Below are 20,527 nucleotides of genomic sequence, written 5' to 3' on the forward strand. Positions count from 1 at the left end.
AACGTTGTTTTTTTTTATTTGATTTTTAATTTACGATAAGTTATGCAAGTGTTTCCTTAGAAAAATACGAGGGCTGCACTAAAAGTATCGGGAATGGAATATTTCCACTGTTTCTGTCATATTAAAATCTTTTTAATTGAAAACTCCTTGGTTTTAAAAATCGAATACCATTTATTTATTTAAAAAAAGATTCTCGGTCTTGTCACAAGGTTTTGTCAAACTTGTTTAGTCGTTGAGAAAATGGAATTGACTCGAGAAAATTCAAGAGCGATGATTTATTATGACTTTCGAAGTGGTTTAACACAATAACATCCATCCAAAACCACAATTTATCGCTGCTTTGCTGAGTTTCAACGTGGACGTGTCAAGCTCAGTGATGATCCCCGTCAAGGTCGTCCAAAAACTGCAGTCACCCAAGAAAACGTTGATGTTGTGCGTAAGCTGATTGAGGAAGATCGACATGTGACATACCGCGAAATTCAGGCAACTTTAGACATTGGCATGAGTCAAATACAAATAATCTTGCATGAACAATTAGGTGTAAAAAAGTTGTTTTCCCGATGGATACCGCATTCGCTCTGTGAAGAGCAAAAAGCGGTTCGCGTTACTTGGTGCGTCAGAACTCTCGAAAGATTCCACGCAGGATCCTCAAATGCTGTATACAACATTGTATCAGGTGACGAATCCTGGATATACGCGTACGAACCCGAAACAAAAAACAAGTCACGAGTTTGAGTGTTCGAAAATGAGTTAAAGCCAACAAAAATTGTTCGTTCACGGAGTGTTGCAAAAAAAATGGTGGCCACGTTTGTCTCCAAAACCGGCCATGTTACGACTATTCCTCTTGAGGGACAAAGAACGGTTAATGCAGAATGGTATGCTAGCATTTGTTTGCCACAGGTCGTTTCTGAACTCCGTAAAGAGAACTGCAACCGCCGCATCATCCTCCATCACGACAATGCGAGTTCTCACACCGCGCACGGAACAAAAGAGTTTTTAGAGCAAGAAAACATAGAATTATTAGACCATCCGCCGTACAGCCCCGACCTAAGCCCTAATGATTTCTATACTTTCCCTAAAATAAAGAATAAATTGCGTGGACAGAGATTTTCATCACCTGAAGAAGCTGTGGGACGCCTACAAAACGGCCATTTTGGAGACTCCAACTTCCGAATGGAATGGTTGCTTCAATGATTGGTTCCATCGTATGGAAAATTGTGTCAAATTTCGCGGAGAATACTTCGAAAAGCAATAAATACATTTTTAAATAGTAATGTTGTGTCACTTCGTTAATTCCCGAAATTTTCAGTGCCGCCTATATAGTAGTACAATTTTACCAAAAACACATTTTTGTAGCTCCGTAATAAAAACTAATAACTATTAAATACTTAGTCTGGCCATAAATACGGTTACAATTTAAAAAAAAACTATTGCAAATAACATTTACAGTGTGTTAGTTTAATACATAAATATAAAAAAAAAGAAGTATAAAAAGCTTATTCGAAATGGTCTCCATTGGCTGCAATACAGTCCTTTAAACGTTGAGGCCAGTTATCAATAGAAGCACGCACTCTTTCCATTGGAAAGTTTTTCACTGCCAATCGTACGGATTGTTTTAGGGACTCCAAATTATCATGGCGTTTAGAGCAAGCCGTACTCTCTAAAACTGACCATATATCATAATCCAGCGGATTAAGATCGGGATTAGACGACGGCCAGCCTTCAGCTCTGATGGAGTCCGAAACGTTCGTTTCCACCCAAGACTGCGTAGACCGAGCTTTATGACCTGGCGCCGAGTCTTGCTGGAAGGACCATTCTTGATTATTGAACATGGTGTTGTTAAGGGGCTTCACTACCTTCTCAAGAATGGTATCTTGATACACTTGTGTCGATGATTTGATACCTTTTTCACAAAAGGATGGCTCAGTCACTCCTTCATAGCTAATACCCCACCAAACCATCACTAAAGTCGGATAGTGCCCACGTTGCACTCTGTCGACTAATTGGGAAGCTTCCTTAGAGCTTTGAGCATAAATACGGTTATTTTGTTTGTTAAAATGTTGCTCAATTGTAAAAAAATTCTCATCCGTAAACAGAAAAATTCTATGACCTCCCTTTGCGTACCGCTTCAGTAGTTGTTTCGATTTTACCACCCTATTCTCTTTTAAATTATCGGTTCAGAAATGACCAGTACGTCTCATATAGGCTGCAAGTCCTAAGTCATCTTTTAAAATACGCGACATGGTTCGAAGTGCTATCTTCATCTCCCGAGATAAAATCTTTTGCTTTCGGACAGGATTTTTTCGAATTCTTTCCCTTACTGCTTTGACCACCTTTTTCGTACGAACACTACGTGGACGGCCAGATATTTTTCTGTCACAAACAGAGGAGGTCTCATTGCACCTATTATTAGCCCGGTAGGTACACAAACATTTTACTAATACCAAGCGTATGGAGAGTTTTAAAAATTGCATTTGGCTCTATACCTACTTTGTGTAATGCAATCACAGCGATTCGGTTCTCTTTATCACCCCACTCCATTTTAATATCGCAAAATATTGTACAATGTATTGGCGCCAAAATGAGAAAACTCAATGAGCAATCATATAAAAATGACAGATTCCAAATTCAAAGGTAATATTTTGTTTATTTTTAATTGTAACAGTATATATCACTAAGTATAAAGGGTTCGTTATAATTAAAAATCTTCGATCAATAATAGTTAAAAATATATTTTTTTATTTAAATAAGTTATCAACAAAACAATAAGTATATAGTTGTAAAATAGGATTAATTCTCTAAAAACGATTTATTCCAAGTTTAGCTAGAATATTTAAGAAAACAATTAAACAACTTTATTGTCCTGCAACCTTGTCAGTACTTAGGCAGTAAAATTAGACAGGAGAGTAGTTTTTTTTCTTTTTTTTTTCCTACGTAAGCTGGTAGCCTTGAGAGGCTATTCCAGCGTAACCCTAACTAGTAGGTGAGCTCACGGGGCTCAAACCTGATGACGTTGCTAACACGAACCCTAACAAGAGCCGTGCTTCGCAGAATCTTCCACCGGATCGGAAACGCGACCCACTGAGAAGATCCGGCGAGAAACTCAGTGGGCTGTGTCTGAGAGTTAATTTAATCGTCGAGCCCTTCGTCGCAAGCGACGGGTTCGACGACAACGGTTACCGGTGCTGGAAGTACCTAGAAGCACCGTCAGTGGATCGGGAGGAGGAGAGTAGTATTTACGCTTTCCGTCTTTGTGCACACAGACCCCAAAGTAAGCGTGTCAATCCTATTTTATATAGTTTGATTTACAATGCCAAATTCAAACAGTACGCCCATCTGAATATTTTTTCCAAAGCTCGTAAGGCAAGCCTCGGAAGAGGATGAGTCAAATTCTATATGTATGCGCTCCTTAATAAATCTATTTGCCTTCTGAATCCTGATTAAAATTAAAATCCAGCTTTTAAGTGATGTACGAACTTTTTTATAGTGATACACAAAAATCGATTTCGGTTATCGTTCAATTCGGTCATAAATCATAAATCTCCATTTATGGGCTAAAAATATTTTGAGTAAGAATTCTTAAGAAGGCTTATACATAAATTTGTGATAAGGGCAAGTGGCTGAAAAATAAATATATTAAGCTATTTCAAAAACAAAAATAAAACACAAGAAAACTGTACTAAGTCATTTTTTTTATTTAAATATTAGAATCTGACGTAAAAAATAATTTTGTTTATGTCATGTGATAGGACCCAGATAAATTGAACTCCTATACTTATTATATGTACCAAAAACAGTAAAAATAATTTCTTTATTAATGCATTATATCTGTAATTTATCAGTCTTATCTTATTTCCAATGTGATGTATTAAGTAGATTTGGAGTATTTTGTAGGTATAAATTTCCAAATTGCCTGCTACGACGTCATCAATACCATTTCAATGATTTTAGTGTAAGCCAGACATTAACATATTTGTATTACTAATTGTCAAGATGTTTTGTGGTTTATATGGGTAGTCAGCCACTGGAATATCTAGTTTCAAGTGAACTTAATGCATTATCACATAAATGGTGTTGCACATCTTACGGCATCTGGGCACCGCATCATGAATATAGCTATCTTACCCTCGAAACCATTAATAATAATAAATTATTGGATTTCATATCAACAGTACAGAAAATAGTTCCCTATACATACTCCTTTTTGATTTTGATAGTAATATTTTATTTTAATTTTTAGCAACCTTTTCAAAATATTTCTTCTTCTCAGAAGGATTTGGTATAATCTGAAACAAATTATAAAAACGTCAGGATTATATCAACATAAATTATGTAAAATATGGTAGCACGTAAATTATATTAATCTTCATTCTAGTAATGTTATTAAGTTAAACAATATCAAGATAAATATAAGCATGTTTATTACTCACTGTGTCCTGACCAGGTTTCCAGCCTGCTGGGCAAACTTCACCATGATTATCAGTGTATTGGAATGCTTGAACAAGTCTCAATGTTTCATCAACTGAACGTCCTACTGGCAAATCATTCATTGTTATTTGTCGTAGAATTCCTTTGTCATCAATTATAAACAATCCTCTTAAAGTATGGCCCAGATCCTCCAAATAAACCCCGTAGTCTTTTGCAATAGAATGTGTTAAGTCACTTAGTAGGGGTATGTTAATCTTTCCTAAGCCTCCCTCTTTACGTGGAGTATTTATCCAAGCTAGATGAGTGAAATGTGAATCAACAGAGCATGCTACAACTTCTGTGTTTATTTTCCTGAATTCTTCAATTCTTTCAGAGAAGGCCAAAATTTCCGTAGGGCATACGAATGTACTGTAATAAAAAAAAAGAAATAAAGTTAGTGTTATCATTGTCATTAAATTTTCTATTGGCATATTAGATATTTTAATCGAAAGTTACTTCTGTACCCAGCGTTTCTGACATTTGTGGTCAAAGGTTACTAATTGTCATTTCCTATTTATTATCACCTACTTTCGACTATACATTAAATAAGGTCTTAAGTTATAAATTGCTTAAAAATACTTATATTGAAATATATTTTTTGTATATTAAAAAATATCGATTTATGTATTTAAAATATATATTTATAATAAAGAATACTCACAAATCCAGAGGATAGAAGAAAAATACAAGGTACTTTCCTTTGAAACTTGATAACGAAAGTTGAGTGAACTCTCCATTAACTACAGCAGTAGCCTCCCACTCCGGTGCCGGTTTTGAAACTGTTAAAATGAGAAATTTTTGTACACAAGCTTTTTTTTTTGTTTATTTAATTCAATGAAACTCACTCATAGCTTTTGTAAATTGTAATTTATGATCGATTTTTCGCGCTCCACCCGGAAAAACATTACCACTTCCAAACGAGTAACACGAATCACCATCAAAAAGTGAAGACGAACAAGTCATTACACTTAAAAGCACAGTTATGATGATAAATAGCATGTTTTTCATAATGTTAAATTGTAATACAGCTCTTTATTAAATACAAGACGTAGACACATTTAGCACAGCATATAAAGGATAACTTTCTTGTTGGTTTAATCAAATGCCAAATGCGAACTTGCCAAGAAATAAAACAACGCGACAGAAACATTACAATTGGGTTGCAAACGTACAAAGAGTAGCCACGTCAGAGATAACAGGTATAACGGCGATAACACGACCATTGTGGTATCACAATATGGATAACATAAAATCTAACTATTTGTTTAGTATGAAATTAATAAATTCATTTCCACCAATTTTACGACACGATACATTTACTTTAAACTACAATTTTAATAAATTTAGATGTATTTCAAAATCGATTTAAATGAATCGTTGAACGAATTAACAACCAAAAGTGTTGTTGACATATCCACAAGTTCATTCGTTTCCCGTCTCTCATGTTCGTAAATTGTAAATTTACACCACTACGAAGCGTTTCATTTCGTTCGCATTTAGCGAATTTAATTTTTTGTGTTTTGTAAATTGTAATACGAAAATGATTTAGATTTTTCTTTTTAATTTTCTTCAAACTTTAAATTAATTTTCCGGTCCATCGCAAGTTCTTGCGGTAAGTTAGGCAAGTTTTGGATCTACTTGTTCATTATGGCGGTCACATTAGTTCGATGCTATGGTTGTAAATAATTTCGTCACAACCATAAAGATGCCTTGTTTTTCGTGTCATTATTATACCAGCGATAAGTAAAATTGTGTTTTAGATGGAAGTACCGGACGAAAATGTTCTAGAGGTAGATTTGTTAGCTGATGATGGATCAGAAGATGAAGGCGAAGCCCCGCCGTCTTCAGGTAATTTCAATTTCTTTATATCAAAAATTAAAAAGTGATGTTTTCTCCTGTAAATTTTTTCATCAATCATTATTATCAAAGTAAGATTTCCCAAAGCTAACATTATGTTCACACATTGATTTTTTCATAAATTATTTTATGAGAAAAGCTTTTTATTTCAAATTGTGCCAAATGAATTTTACTTGAAGAAAATAACCTGAATGAGAAAAAATAATAGCTCATAACTAACTTATAAAATCGTGTTACATGCATTTTATTTTATGCCTTTTCTCAGTGAAATTTTGTCAGCATTAAGTTTTATTTTCTAAATAACTCTCACTATCTAATATAAATTTCTTAAAACAAATTTCCTATTCGATATATCTACTACTAAACATCAGAACAAATTCCAAAATGTATTGTAATTGTGATGCTATTTTAGCTCCCGAGGTCTGCTATTATCTAGGCTAAAATGCATAAGCAATATGTATTTCTTTGTACTGAAAACATTTGGAAAGATACCATTCAGGTGCTGTCATAATTTGGTAAAAGTACTAAGATCAAAGCTTATAAAACTATAAAAAACGTGCAATAAAAAGTTTGATTGTTGTTGTTGTTGTAGTCCTAAGGTACCACTCTGGTACATAGGGCCCTCATAAGTTATCTCCCCTTCACCCTGTCTTGCACTTGCTCCTTAACATTGCTCCAGGTCAGGCCGGTTTGCTTGTATTGCATTAAAATTCTCATTTTGCAAAACAACACTAAACAGCCATTAAGGCTTCATATCTGAATCTGTTGTCCATAATCATGAGTCAGCATCATCAACATGAACCTGCCTCACAACCTCCTTAAAATAAGTGCTACCTACTCCGCAGAGAACTTTCCTATAAATTCTAAGATGCTGGTATTTAATTTCATCTAATCTGTTAAATATTTTAAATAGCCCCCTAACTTTCTTCCTCAAGTACTTCACCAAACAAACATTCAGTTCATACATTCAGGGAACAGTAAATTTAGTTGTCTTTTTGTTTTTGACCATCATCATAAACATCACTTGGAAATACAAAATCATTTTGTGATAATTTAACCAGATGCAAATACATTTTGCAGTGGAAATATTTAACTTACAAACAATGTGGAGAATATCTAATAATTTCATATTCATGTTTTGTCCAAAACATTATTTTATAACCTATTGAATCAAATGTTTAATAATAAATATTTCATGCTTCACATTTAAAGAATTTTACACCGGACCTGGGTCGACACCAACATCATGTGCGTCATCTCCTCGAGGTGAAGAACCAGCATCTCCCCATGCAGGTCTCACACAACCATCCTTCTTCCATCATCAAGGTTACACTCGCCCGTTTTTTACCTCGGCCAGGCGAGGTCCGGGTAGACCACGGAAAGAAGGACCCAAGTTAGCTCGTGAAGGCAAGATTGTTAGAAGGTGAACGTTTAAAAATCTATTTTGTTTCTTTTGAAGTCATGTCCAAAATAATAATAATTAAACTGTATACAGATACAGAGGAAATCCAGGATCTTTAAGAGGGGCAAAAAGACATCGTGGTAGTAGGGATGATGCATCTGAAGACATGATGGACGAAGATGATTTTACAATACCACCTGTCCCCGAGGAACCTCCCTATATGCCCGAAAAATGGTAAATATGGACTATATCTAATGAACCTAATATAAGCTAACTCTATAAACTTATCTATTTTAATCAATTAAAAATATTAAATATATTTTAGGCCTGGTAAAGTTTGCTCACTTTGTAACTTGGGTGAACGCAGTCAACTAGGCCAGGGTGAAATGAGACAAATTCATTGCAATATTGGTGAAGCAGAGGGTAGTACGACACCTTTAGTTACCAATTCAGGAGGAGCCACACCAACAAGCATTGCTACTCCTACTAGTACTCCAACGACACCTGTCACACCAGGCTTAGTTTCTCCTCCACCAGAGCTAGTAGATCCCAACCAACATCCTCTTGGGCTACCGCTCAGCAGGCGCCAGAAATCTTTCAACAAGTGCAAGTAAGGTTTCATTAATCTTAAATTGACTTTTTTTTTGAAATTTTCAAATTATGCTTCAATATAATGTTTTAGAACACCACTCTACAATATGGAACACACAGATGAATTATCAATTATCGGTCACAATGACTCTCTAGAAATACAAGCAGTAGTGTCTTCTGGAGCATTGTACATTCACCGTTGTTGCCTTGAGTTCAGTCCACCATTCCAAGCAACATCATCTGAGGAAGACCTTGAGCAAGCAGAGGAGACGAGAATCAGAGGAATAGTCACTTCTGCTCTTACAAGAAAATGTGCCTTTTGTACTAGACATGGTGCAAGTATTCCTTGTAAGGTATGAAAGATAAATTCAGTGAAGTAAACATATATCAATCAAATTGTATTGCATAAATTACATGGAATGCTAAAAAATAATGTTTCTTTTATTGCAGATGAGCTGTAACAAATACTACCATCTACCATGTCTTCTAGCATCAGGTGGTTTTATGGATTTTCAAAGCAAGGGCTCATTTTGTAAAGATCATTTATATCAAGTTCCCCTTGTCTGTAAGTATATAATTTTTATCATATAAAAATAAAACAAAATTTTAAAATTACTAGCAATCCATGTCTTAATTGTACATGTGGTTTCACAGAAACATATACAGTAGTAATATTTTCTAAAAAAATATATGCAATGCATGCATGCAAAATATCTATGTCCAGATTAGGGATGAAATAAGAGTTTTTATGTTGTCATGTCAATTTAAATGGACATGTAAAGACCTAGTTTAATCAAAAACAATTTGATATTGCTTAGTGAATTCATTTACAACCTGCAAGAGGTTCATAATGACAAAAAATGAAGCGTCTATAGTCGGATTTTTTATTAGACGAAGTCAACTGACGTTTACTGTGTTGTCAGTTTTTGATGAAATAAAAATAGTGTTGTGACAAAGTGAACGTATGAAAAAACTCCTGAATTAATGAAACTGCCTCGATTGTCTAGTGAATAGTTGGTGTGCCGAATTGCCGATATCGGGTACGGGGTTCGTATTTTAGGCGTGCTTTGTACATACCAACGAGTTTTCGACGAAATATTATGTTCCTATAGTATCTACCTGTACTGAATACCGAGTGTTTTAAACATTAAGAAAAACATTGCGAGGAAGCTTGTAAGACTGTCCTATTTCCAATACATCATATAGTTGAAATTATAGACGTATAAAATATAACAATTATGGGTAGGTAATGAAAAAAAAGTGTGTGTCCGCTCCGACGCACGACTGGAGTTTACTGGATATAAAAAATTAAACGAAACAATACGAGAAATAGTTCTATATTACGACAACACGATACACTACAGATTATTAACAAATTAACGAGACACAAAACAAACGACTAACAAATATATGAAAATACAATAATGAGAGAAACGCGCGATCAGTACGAGGCTTTGTGGCGGACTGCCGGCGCAGCAGCCCGGCGTCACCTGCGATAACGCGGCCGCGCGTTGGCTCCCGATTGGCGCGCGCACGCATCACGCCATCAGGAGCCAATCAGGCGCATAACGCATTTCGTGTGACATGCTAGTACGATTTTGGTCCCCATAATTTTCATACCCCGGGCCTATATATGTAAATCGATTCTAAAGGAGTAAACTCCAATAAAAAAACTGATACTACTAGTAACATATATTGGAGCACTTTAATACAATTTTATTGTAAAATATAAATAATATTCTTTTATAGTTTGAAATTAATGATTAACTCTTTACACTCATTGTTCATTCATGTGATTGAACGAGAACTGAACGCATCACTATTACTTTAAATATAGCAACATTATTTCACAAAGTGACATTAGCTACTGTCAGCTGGCTTCGTCTAATTAAAAATCCGACTATATGTTAATTTCTAGCTTTTAAGCCTATTATCTGAATTTTACAATAAATACAAAAATTCGTCCACAAAGTGCTGATTGTGTACTAACATTATACTTACTTATAAACTAATATATATAGTTATCTACACATGTAGTAGACTGTTTAATAAGATAAATCGTCATGAAATCTGATCAGCAAGCATCTATTTTATTTGACCCTGCCATTATCCAATAATCAAATTAACTAGCCAATGAATATATATGATTCTTTCATCATCATAAATGATATGACAGCAAGCAGACCTGGGTAATTTCTTCTATGTCTGCTAATATAAATGTGACAGTTTTTTTTTATGTATTACGTATTATTATCGACTTACAGAGTTATAGGTCAAGCAACTCTTTATCCTATGGAAGTTTCTATCAAACCGAAAAAAAAGTAAGGGAATGGACAAACAAACATTCTTTTTTATTTATTAGTTAAAAAAAACCTTATTTTCCCGCCTGGGCGGCCTCATGCGTCGCCGAACGAGATATTCGACTCGACTTATTTGTTGATTAGTCCCTGCCCCAAAAGTTTTTTTAAATATAATAAAAGGCATTTCAAAGATGTACATTGAATTTAATTTGCAGGTACATCAGAAATCGACTGCAGGACTTGTAGGACTATCGGCGATATTGCGAATCTGATGACTTGCGTGGTTTGTGGAGCGCATTATCATGGAACTTGTGTCGGTCTTGCTCAGCTACCAGGTAGGTTTATCGCTTTTATTGCGTTGTAGATAGACGAGCTGACTCCACACCTGCTATTACGTGATAACTAAAGTCTATAACACGAATGCTGCTGAAGGTAGCTAGGTACCTTGAGACATAAGGTAAAAGATTAATTTGTTGTATAAGAATATAAAACTGGTCTACCATTGAACATGGAGTATTACTAAAAGCAGCTCAGCTGTAAATATAAAAAAAAAAAAACTATTTAAATACTGCAATTGCATTGCGTGTCGTGTTACAGGCGTCCGGTCGGGCTGGGCGTGCCGCGGGTGCCGCGTGTGCCAGGTGTGCCGCGAGCCGGCGCCGGGCGAGGCGCGCGCCGTGTGCTGCGACCACTGCGACAAGCTCTACCACGCCGCCTGTCTACGACCTCTCATGGCCACCGTGCCCAAGTACGGCTGGAAGTGCAAGGTAACTAACACTCGGCTGCAGGCACTGCAATATCTATCTATATATATAAAAATGAATTGCTGTTCGTTAGTCTAGCTAAAACTCGAAAACGGCTGGACCGATTTGGCTAATTTTGGTCTTGAATTATTTGTGGAAGTCCAGAGAAGGTTTAAAAGGTATATAGGATAAATATGAAAATGCTCGGAATTAAATGAACATAACAATTTTGTTTTTCATTTGATGTGTCCCCCGTCGGACGAATTCCTTTTGTTTGTTTTAAGTTTATTTTATACAAAAGTTTAGGTCTTTTATTTATCGATTGAGGCACTATGAAGTCTGCCGGGTCAGCTAGTCGGTCACAAATTAATAACTACGTGTACAGTTGAAATTGAATCCGTGTCGGCAGTGTTGCCGGGTGTGCTCCGACTGCGGGTCGCGGTCGCCGGGCGCCGGGCCGTCGTCCCGCTGGCACGCGCACTACACGGTGTGCGACTCGTGCTACCAGCAGCGCAACAAGGGCTCGTGCTGTCCGCTGTGTCGCCGAGCTTACCGCGCCGCCGCCTACCGCGACATGATACGGTGCACGCTCTGCAAGAGGTACCTTACTACCCTTCACACTTGCTGCTATACTCCAATACTCATATTATGACAACTTCAGGCACAGTAAAAATTGCTTACTAGTAAATTTCTTTTTTTCTGTTCATTCTGAATTTCGAATAAACATTTATCAAAAGAATAGTATACATAGTAATCGGAAAAAAAACCTTTAAAGTATTGGTATTGAAATATTCATCATCATCATCAATCGTTATTCATCCAGTATTAAATGTAAAATGATTGATTTCTTTAAGATACGTCCATGGCACCTGTGATCCAGATGCGGAGCCTCAACAGTATAGGAAAAACAAAGATCAGAATCCATCTTATGAATACAGCTGTCCTATATGCAAGAGTCAACTTGCACTGACCGGATCTAAACCTGGGTGTAAGTAATAGAGTACAGAGTAATAAATATAACACTTATTTCCTGAAACCTGTTATACTTAAATGTACTTATTTCACCTTTCAAATGCTCATCTCAGTATTTTTAAAATTCAAACAACTTCATTCTAATAATTTTAACAGCTTTTGAAGAAGATAGCACTGCTTCAGTGTCTCAAGATTCTTCATATGGAGATGACAACTCTAATTTACAAGATCAGGACCCACTTGCGATTGAAACAAAGGTGATGATCAATTTACTACCTATAACAGATTCAGAACTTTATATGAAAATTCGAATGGCTTATGTCTTATTTAAAGACAGGTTCATGAATGTGTATCTTAATAACATGAATTATATTTTCCATTAATTGGGTAGATTGAAATATATAGGAGTTCTGAAAATTTAGATTGTCAGTCCAGCCCATTACAAAGCACTGTTTTATTCAGTTTCAAATAAATTCTCAAGTCAGAAGTATTCAGTAAAAGGCAACATCTGGCCCTTAGTGATGTTCATTTTTTATTGTAGCCTGATGTTGGTCTTGGAAAAGGAAAACCTTTCTCAGTATCTTCAAAGGTAGCCAAAAAAAAAATTGGAGGCTACAAACTGAAAGGTGGATTCCCTGCGGGTGGCAAGTTGGGCTTCCAGAAACGCCAACGTTCTCTGTTGGACTTCGGTCGGAAAAGGGCATCTAAACCTAAAATGCGAGGAGTTTTTGGAGTACCAGGATTGGGGCTACAGAGACCCCAAGCTCCTGACAGTAAAAGCTCTGAGGATGATCCAGGTATGCATAAATACAAAAACTAGTACAACATTTTTTTTGAATTATTTCTTTGATAAAATTGTAAATGATTAATTTTAGGAATGGAGAATAAACTAGTGCTGTGTTCAAGCAAAGACAAGTTTGTGCTCACACAAGATTTGTGCGTTATGTGTGGTGCTGTCGGTACGGACTCTGAGGGATGCCTTATTGCTTGTGCCCAGTGTGGACAGACTTATCATCCGTACTGCGTAAACATAAAGGTGATACAAAATTAAGTTACATTTTTGTAAATCAAATGATATAGGATTTACTATCATCAAAACTGTCCTGTGAATTTTTGCAGCATTGCTTGCTGCTCCCATTAGTTTTCGATTTTGCCAGTTTGCCATATTTCCAGTAAAATATTCACCTTTCTTTGATTCTGAAATAGTTCTAAAATATCCACGAGTATTCATTTGGAAGTGTAATTGAATATGCAATTTCGAAAAGGGCGCATCTCTGAAAATGTAAAATGTCCAGGAAATGAACAAAAAAACTGATTATTTTCTAAAGCAGTGTAAAATTAAAAATATTAATTTTTGAGATATATTTTAGTGTTAATTAGCAATTGAAAATTACTGGAATTATTATAAAATGGGTGTGGGTAATTCTCAAAACTACATGTATATGAAAAAAAAGACTTTTTGGCGGGAACGCGAGCAGTGAAGTTGTGTGATTTGTTTTATTTTGTCTATTTAGTGTTTCTTCAGGTTTAAATGTGTAATAACGGTGGTTTATTAACTTTTTAATATCTGTGAAAGTGCACAAATGTGGGAAAATGAAACAAAGCTGCTGGACGTAACTTCACGGGTTCCTCCAAAAAGTCCACTGAAAAAATCTCAGTAAATGACCACCATTTTACTGCGATTATATTTCATCCCATATCATCTCATTTCATTAAATTTCATCCCAGTTGATTAATGTCTCAAATTAATCATCTTCATTTCATTTCACTCCATATTATCATTTTTCATAAAATTAAGAATATAAATTAAAATAAGACATGACTTAAAGGTCTTACTTACCAGGTCATAAAATCTCTTAAAAAAAAATATATATATGAAAAAACGTATTTGATAAAATATGCGACATGTGCCCTTTTCGAAATTGCATATTCAATTGAAGAGCGCGTTATAGGTATCTCAAGTGATAGTGACGTTGGGGTGGCGCTGCCTGGACTGCACCGTGTGCGAGGGCTGCGGCAACCGCGGCGACGACATGCTGCTGCTGCTGTGCGACGACTGCGACACCACGTGGCACACGTACTGCGCGCGCCCGCCGCTGGCCGACGTGCCGCGCGGCGCCTGGCGCTGCGAGCGCTGTCGCCGCTGTCTCACGTGCGGCACGCGCGACGCGCTCTCCTGGTGCACCGACAACTACACGGGTAACTACAAACAGACACGGCCCTCTCAGTGGGTCGCCTTTCCGATCCGGTGGTAGTGTTAGTTCGTGTTAACAAATTCGTCAGGTTTGATCCCCGTAAGCTCACCTACTAGTAAGGTACGCTGAAATAGCCTCTCAAGGCTATTATCAGTTAAAGTAGAAAGAAAAGGGTTACTATCGCCGACGAGCTGTATTCATTTGCAAAAGAAATAAAATAAGGTTAGAAGATTCATACTACAAACATAATAATATGGTAGAAAGGTATTAGTTTTGGCTTAATAAACTTCTTGTTTTATAAAATATGTGCTTATATATTTTGTAATGCATCATTATTCTGTTTCCAGAATGTGCACCGTGCGCTTCCTTAGTGATGTGCTGTGTGTGTTCCGAACCTTATTCAGATGGAGAACTAATCATTCAGTGCGAAGCTTGTACTCGGTGGCTTCATGCATCCTGTGATTCAATTCGCAGTGAAAATGATGCCGAAATATGCTGTCGAGCTGGGTGAGCTTCTTCTTCTTGTGTGATGAAGTGTATTGGAGTAATTGACATGTAATGAAATGGGAGTATGAGGATGACGATTAGATAAGCTCAGAGAAGTGAACGAGTGATTGATGTGGCTGCAGGTACAAGTGCGTGGGATGCCGCGGCGCGGAGACGGCGCCGCCGCACGTGGCGCGCGTGGCGTGCGTGCCCAGCGCCGCCCGCAGCGCGCCGCGCCCCACGCCGCAGTCGCTGGGCTTGGCGGGCGAGTACTACGTGGACGACGTGTGTCTGTCGCAGCGCGGCGCGCACCACATGAAGCAGCTGGAGGCCGACCTCGGCATCACGCATACCAGACGAAAGAGGCGTTTCAAAAATGAGAACCCCGACAAAGATGCCGGTACTTATCTCCTTAGTCATCTTCTTATTAATATCAACATTCCATTCACGCTAGTTTAATACTTTTCCATTTTTCATTCAACACTAAACACTACATTGATGCTGCTCTCGGTTGTAATTGATGACTAAGATTTACTGAATTCAATCTTATGTAGGTTATAAAAAGATGAATTATTTCGATTCTGTTTCGAATTTCGATCGCTATTCTGACGCTTCATTCCCGTTCGTAATTTTTACATTTCATCAATCCTTCAACTAAGAATCCAGAATATACGAAAGCAGTATCTAATCTGAGTTTTTGTGTGTGGGACGCTGGCATTTTGGAATAGAAATAATGGCATCTATTGAAACAGTGGTTCAGAACGCTGACGTCGAGATGGCCGACGACTCCAAGCCTGACAGCACAGCCGAAGTCAAAGATGAACCAGGTGCGTTTAATGTTATCATATTTATTTCGTCAACAAGTATTATATATTTTATTTTGTTGAGATAAATCAGTCAACATTGCAGTTTAATAGAATTATAAATATATTCTGATAAATTCCCAAATTTTGTTATTTATTTTCTTGAGATTTAATTATGTTTCTAATACTCTTTCCAGGTCTTCCTCCTAACGCAAACTTTAAAGAAGGAACTCTGTGGAACATTTTAACCGACGGTCCCCCTCCTGAGGGGTTCACTGTATATACAACAGATTCAGGACTGACCGTACTCCGAAGGAAACGACAAAGAAACCTCAATAAATTAGGTATTGGAGGTTTCGTGGTTAGACAAAGACAGACTACAATCAAAGCTCAGGCAGATGAAGACAAAGATGGTGACGGCACACAGGCTTCTGGAGGTAAAACACTGATGGCATTTTGTTTTTCTCTATAATATATAGGAAGAAAGTACTGAAATGGTTATAGTCTTTTATAAAAGAAGTTGAATCAGTTATATATTATAGAATATAGGCCCTTACAGTACAATATCCTGATTCATCTATGCTGAATGAATCTATGAATGATCAATTTAGCGTAGTTAAAATGCCAGTACATCCTCTTTTTATTTAGAATCCCCAAGCAACAAGCGCAAACCTCGTAGAAAGCCACGGTCAAAACTGATGGAACAATTTCCACCTTACATGCAAGAAGCTTTTTTTGGAAAGGAACTCCTCGATCCCCAAGTCAAATCTGCTGTTAGTTCCACTGGTGAGTTTCGTTTCATTTAGTATTTTATCATACACAAATTAAGTATATAAGAAAAGGATCAATGGAGTAGGCATGCCTCTAGAAGTTGCCTCTTTGCCTCTGGAATTGCGTGCTTTTAATATATAGTTACCCTTGAAACTTCACTTATTTCAGGTAACCCTTCAGAGAGTCCAGCTGGTACTCTGAGACCAAATACCCCAGAAGGATACCGTGAACTGCGAGACTTTAAATTTGACTTTGAGAATTCTGACAGTGAAGGCGAAGATGTCCTGGCTGCTTTGACTTCTTTCAATGATCATGACAACACTGTTATCATCACCCTTAATAACGTGAGTTTTGGTGTTGTCTGTTTTTGTTGTTTTTGTCTTGTCATATCTACAAATTATTACATAAGATCTTAGTGGCGTCATCTATGTTGTGGTGTTGATGAGCTTCGTTCGTCTAAGCGATATAAAATAGCAAAAAGATAATAAAAAGAATAATTCATATTTAGAAGCTTAAAATTTATCTACAAAAGAAATCTTTCAAATGGTATGTTACATAAAAAACAAAATAAAAATTTTTAATACAGGAAGAACTAGAGTTAATGCAATCACTAAAACCGAAACAAGAAAAAGAAGATCCATCCAACACTAATTCTGACGGTGTGAAAATAAAGACAGAGTCAGATGATGGTCAAGTGAAACAAACTGAGGATTCTACTGCCCTCAAGAATGCCTTGTTGGGCCCCCAGACCAACGAAGGAGAATCGACAGTGGGTGCGGCTGAAAGCGGATCCGCCACCCATAGCACGAAAACTGAGAACCTTAGCAGCGGTAAGATCACTTAAAAATGTCCTAACCCTTAAAAACAAACCTTTAGAAACACTATCGAAATTACTTTTTTAGAGGTACTAAAAATGTATATGTTGAAGAGGAGAAAAAATAGGTGCTTTCAGTTGGCGATGACGTAAATTGATAGGGGACCCCCTTTATCTATTTGACAATAAAAATGTCTTTGATTTTAGATACTAAAGTTTCAAATTAATAAAGTAAAAATTACTTTTGAGTAAATTAAATTAAAAATTGAAGTCACCCATTTAGGATATAGGCAGTATGCTTAAATAATATATTGTATTTTTTATTTTATTTTATTGCCCTTGTAGGCAGACGAGCCCACCTGATGGTGAGTGGTTACCGTCGCCCATGGACTTCAACAATGCCAGGGGCAGAGCCAAGCCGCTGCCTACCGAAAGTATACAATAAGATTGTTTCAATGTGCCACAATAACACAATCGGGTATATAAAAATGCATGCCTTGTATAATACGGGCAAACGCGCAAATATAACATCTTTATAGTTGGTACTTTAGCTTAAATAATAAGACAAAACGAGATTAATTAACGATTTAACAATCCAGAGACAACATCATCTCAAGCGTCGACAATATCTCCGAAAGATGACCTGTCGCTGCTGGGCGTGAACTTGGACGCCATGGTGCGCGACACGCTTCCCGACATGGACAGCAACGATGTCGACGAGATATTCAAGGGCGTCCTTACTGATGACTCTCAGGTACAGGAAACTGACATGCTCGTTCTTATCTACTGTACAGGTTAAGAGTATAATAGGTATAGGTATAGGTATAGTATATCCCAGGTAGAAAAAATAAGATTGATTTGTGTAAGTTGTAAGTAACAATATTATGCTAGTTTCCCATTTCTCAATATCCATTCCTTGTTCATCTCTTCAGTATTTTCTGATATAACAAAGTTAAATTATAAGAGATAAATATTACATTATTGGTCTGTAAACAGGAATCACAGGAATCATCAGTATCCTATGTGAATGCAATGACTCCATACTCTCAGAGACAGCAGCTGCAGAGTCCCATGGAGTACTCGTCACCCTACCATTCGGAGTTTGGGAACAGGTAAGTTCTACAAGTTGACTCGTTATGAAATAACCGTTCCTTAAGCGAATGTCGTAATATTTAAACTAAACAAGAAGTGCATTATTTTTCAGTGTTTTGTTTTTTTTTTCGTAGCTTAACGATTCGAGCGTTGTTAAGAATATTTGTGATTATAAAAAACAAGAAAATTATTTGAAAAACTGTTAAACCAGACTTTACCTGATTAAAATTACCAGATTAGAACTGATTCTTCAATTTTCATACATCACCAGCAGTGTAATTATTGAAATGTATACTTATACATAATGTTAAATATTCATCATGGATTGGATTTCTCCCAATAAATTTCGTTTATAATTGTCGAATAAAGTATTCGCTCCATCACAAGTAATACGAGTTTAATATTGTTGCAGCAGTGGGGGCGCGCTGAGTCCGCTGGTGAGCGAGTCCACGTGGAGCGAGTCCGCGCCCGCCCCCGCGCCCTCCTACAACCAGCGCAGCGCCGACAAGATGCGCGCCGACGAGAGTCAGTATCGCCACTCTAATAACTAACGGCCGACTCTATAGATCTGTACTTAGTTGTAACTGCTTTATTGGCGGTGTGCATAGTTACGGCGCATTGTTCACATTAAATAGAAAAATTAATATTAATGTAGAGGAGACCTGAACTTGATTAGTTAACTGTGTAGTCTGAAGCGTCTATAGTAGCATAGCATTTATTGTAATGTAAATGAAACTTGCAGAAATTTTACAAATTTACATAATTAGTAGTTGTACGGCATATTGTAAACGGTAGCAGATAGATACCCCAGCCTTATCTATTTGTATCGACATTACAATACACATCCGAGCTGGATTTGGTACCTCTTAGTAGATGGCAACATTTCCGTTTTAGACCTACACTCAGTATAGATGAAAAATCTTTAATTAATGCGTTTGATTGATGCGTTTCGATCATTGCAATAAAAAACTACTCTACCGATTCCATCCAGGCTTAGGTTCTGCGGCTACGATATCCGCCGTGCTGTACGCGAACACAAACCACCCCGAATGGAAAACCGAGTTTCCCAACTGGGTCGATCGGTGCAAGCAGATCCTGAAGAAGTGGCGCGCCTTGCCCTCGGAGCACAAGGCGCCCTACTTGCAAAGGGCTAGGGACAACCGGAGCGCCATTCGCATGAAGAAAGCCCAGCAGGTATGTGTGTCTGTGTGCTCCGTCGATGTGCAGCGTGCTAACCCAACTCACTCACCACTGTGTTTACATCGTGTGCAGTTCACTATACACCTTGAGGACGAGATCACTAATATCTGCTAGAGGTAGAAAATGGAGACGAAATATCAGACTCTGTCCCTTTCGATGTTCTTTAATGATTTCCTGATTCATTTCATTCATTCATGTTGTTTGAAATGTACTTCAATCTCAAAATATAGGTAATGCAATATCCCACCTACGTGTATGAAATTAGATGTTTAACTGATATTTGGTCGCTTTATAGCGATAGTTTAGAAGGTCTATTTGTGTTTAGTTTAGGTCACAAATAACTATGGAGCTATAGAGATTATGCTTGACAAAAATCGCAAGATTGAATATTTCGATTGGGAAGTCCATTGAGAGAGGGACAAACAACATCTCGGCCATAGCTGCCGTTTGCTTGAAATCACTGCTGTAGATTCTATCGCTTGATTCAGTGTTAAATATGTAAATATTCGCGCACAGAGCATCGCGATCGCAAATGGATAAAACGGATTTCGCTTTATTAGCATTATAAAATTGAATGCCAAAGCAACGTGACGTCAGACGTAGTGTGCCGACTGCACGTGGAAGCGAGAGGATCTACGGTAGGGTTCCGGACGTCCCAGGAGACGTTCGTTGGCGTCCCGATGCAGAATAACAGTAGTGAGTGGCGCGCGACAGAACTCGAGCGGCTCCACCGGCGACCGCAGCCCGCCCGCCCCGCGCGCCGCCAGCCCCGCGCCCCCCGCCGCCGCCCCCGCCGCGCCCGCGCTCCTCCTGGCGTCGGTCGGCAGTCCGGTG

General features: G+C 37.5%; 2 protein-coding genes across 11 annotated transcripts in view; one reads left to right on the forward strand and one right to left on the reverse strand.

The window, feature by feature from the left end:
- Nucleotides 1-2,633: 2,633 nt before the first annotated feature.
- LOC101736107 (histone-lysine N-methyltransferase 2C) overlaps nt 2,634-20,527 on the forward strand; it is a 48,754-nt gene continuing 30,860 nt past the window's right edge. For 4 of the 10 annotated variants that reach the window (XM_038013003.2, XM_038013008.2, XM_038013006.2 and 1 more), the window contains exons 1-27: nt 5,893-6,079; nt 6,228-6,315; nt 7,537-7,747; nt 7,820-7,960; nt 8,052-8,336; nt 8,409-8,670; nt 8,768-8,882; nt 10,833-10,952; nt 11,215-11,384; nt 11,770-11,960; nt 12,215-12,348; nt 12,489-12,589; nt 12,874-13,129; nt 13,208-13,368; nt 14,285-14,531; nt 14,875-15,034; nt 15,157-15,413; nt 15,742-15,840; nt 16,014-16,253; nt 16,465-16,602; nt 16,756-16,931; nt 17,174-17,417; nt 18,001-18,155; nt 18,398-18,513; nt 18,906-19,018; nt 19,485-19,687; nt 20,408-20,524. In XM_038013003.2, the coding sequence (XP_037868931.1) occupies nt 6,228-6,315; nt 7,537-7,747; nt 7,820-7,960; nt 8,052-8,336; nt 8,409-8,670; nt 8,768-8,882; nt 10,833-10,952; nt 11,215-11,384; nt 11,770-11,960; nt 12,215-12,348; nt 12,489-12,589; nt 12,874-13,129; nt 13,208-13,368; nt 14,285-14,531; nt 14,875-15,034; nt 15,157-15,413; nt 15,742-15,840; nt 16,014-16,253; nt 16,465-16,602; nt 16,756-16,931; nt 17,174-17,417; nt 18,001-18,155; nt 18,398-18,513; nt 18,906-19,018; nt 19,485-19,687; nt 20,408-20,524 (4,500 nt within the window). In that variant the 5' untranslated portion in view covers nt 5,893-6,079. Of the gene's footprint in view, nt 3,272-5,892; nt 6,080-6,227; nt 6,316-7,536; nt 7,748-7,819; nt 7,961-8,051; nt 8,337-8,408; nt 8,671-8,767; nt 8,883-10,832; nt 10,953-11,214; nt 11,385-11,769; nt 11,961-12,214; nt 12,349-12,488; nt 12,590-12,873; nt 13,130-13,207; nt 13,369-14,284; nt 14,532-14,874; nt 15,035-15,156; nt 15,414-15,741; nt 15,841-16,013; nt 16,254-16,464; nt 16,603-16,755; nt 16,932-17,173; nt 17,418-18,000; nt 18,156-18,397; nt 18,514-18,905; nt 19,019-19,484; nt 19,688-20,407; nt 20,525-20,527 lie in introns of those variants that run through there. The other 6 variants (XM_062670189.1, XM_038013004.2, XM_038013005.2 and 3 more) reach the window with 6 other exon arrangements.
- LOC101735759 (peroxiredoxin-4) lies at nt 4,230-5,475 on the reverse strand. The gene is given in 4 exon segments (NM_001309566.1): nt 4,230-4,286; nt 4,431-4,836; nt 5,129-5,246; nt 5,313-5,475. Coding segments are annotated over 4 exon segments (744 nt in total).

Source organism: Bombyx mori, chromosome 9 (genome assembly GCF_030269925.1).
Source record: "Bombyx mori chromosome 9, ASM3026992v2".
Taxonomy (NCBI): domain Eukaryota; kingdom Metazoa; phylum Arthropoda; class Insecta; order Lepidoptera; family Bombycidae; genus Bombyx; species Bombyx mori.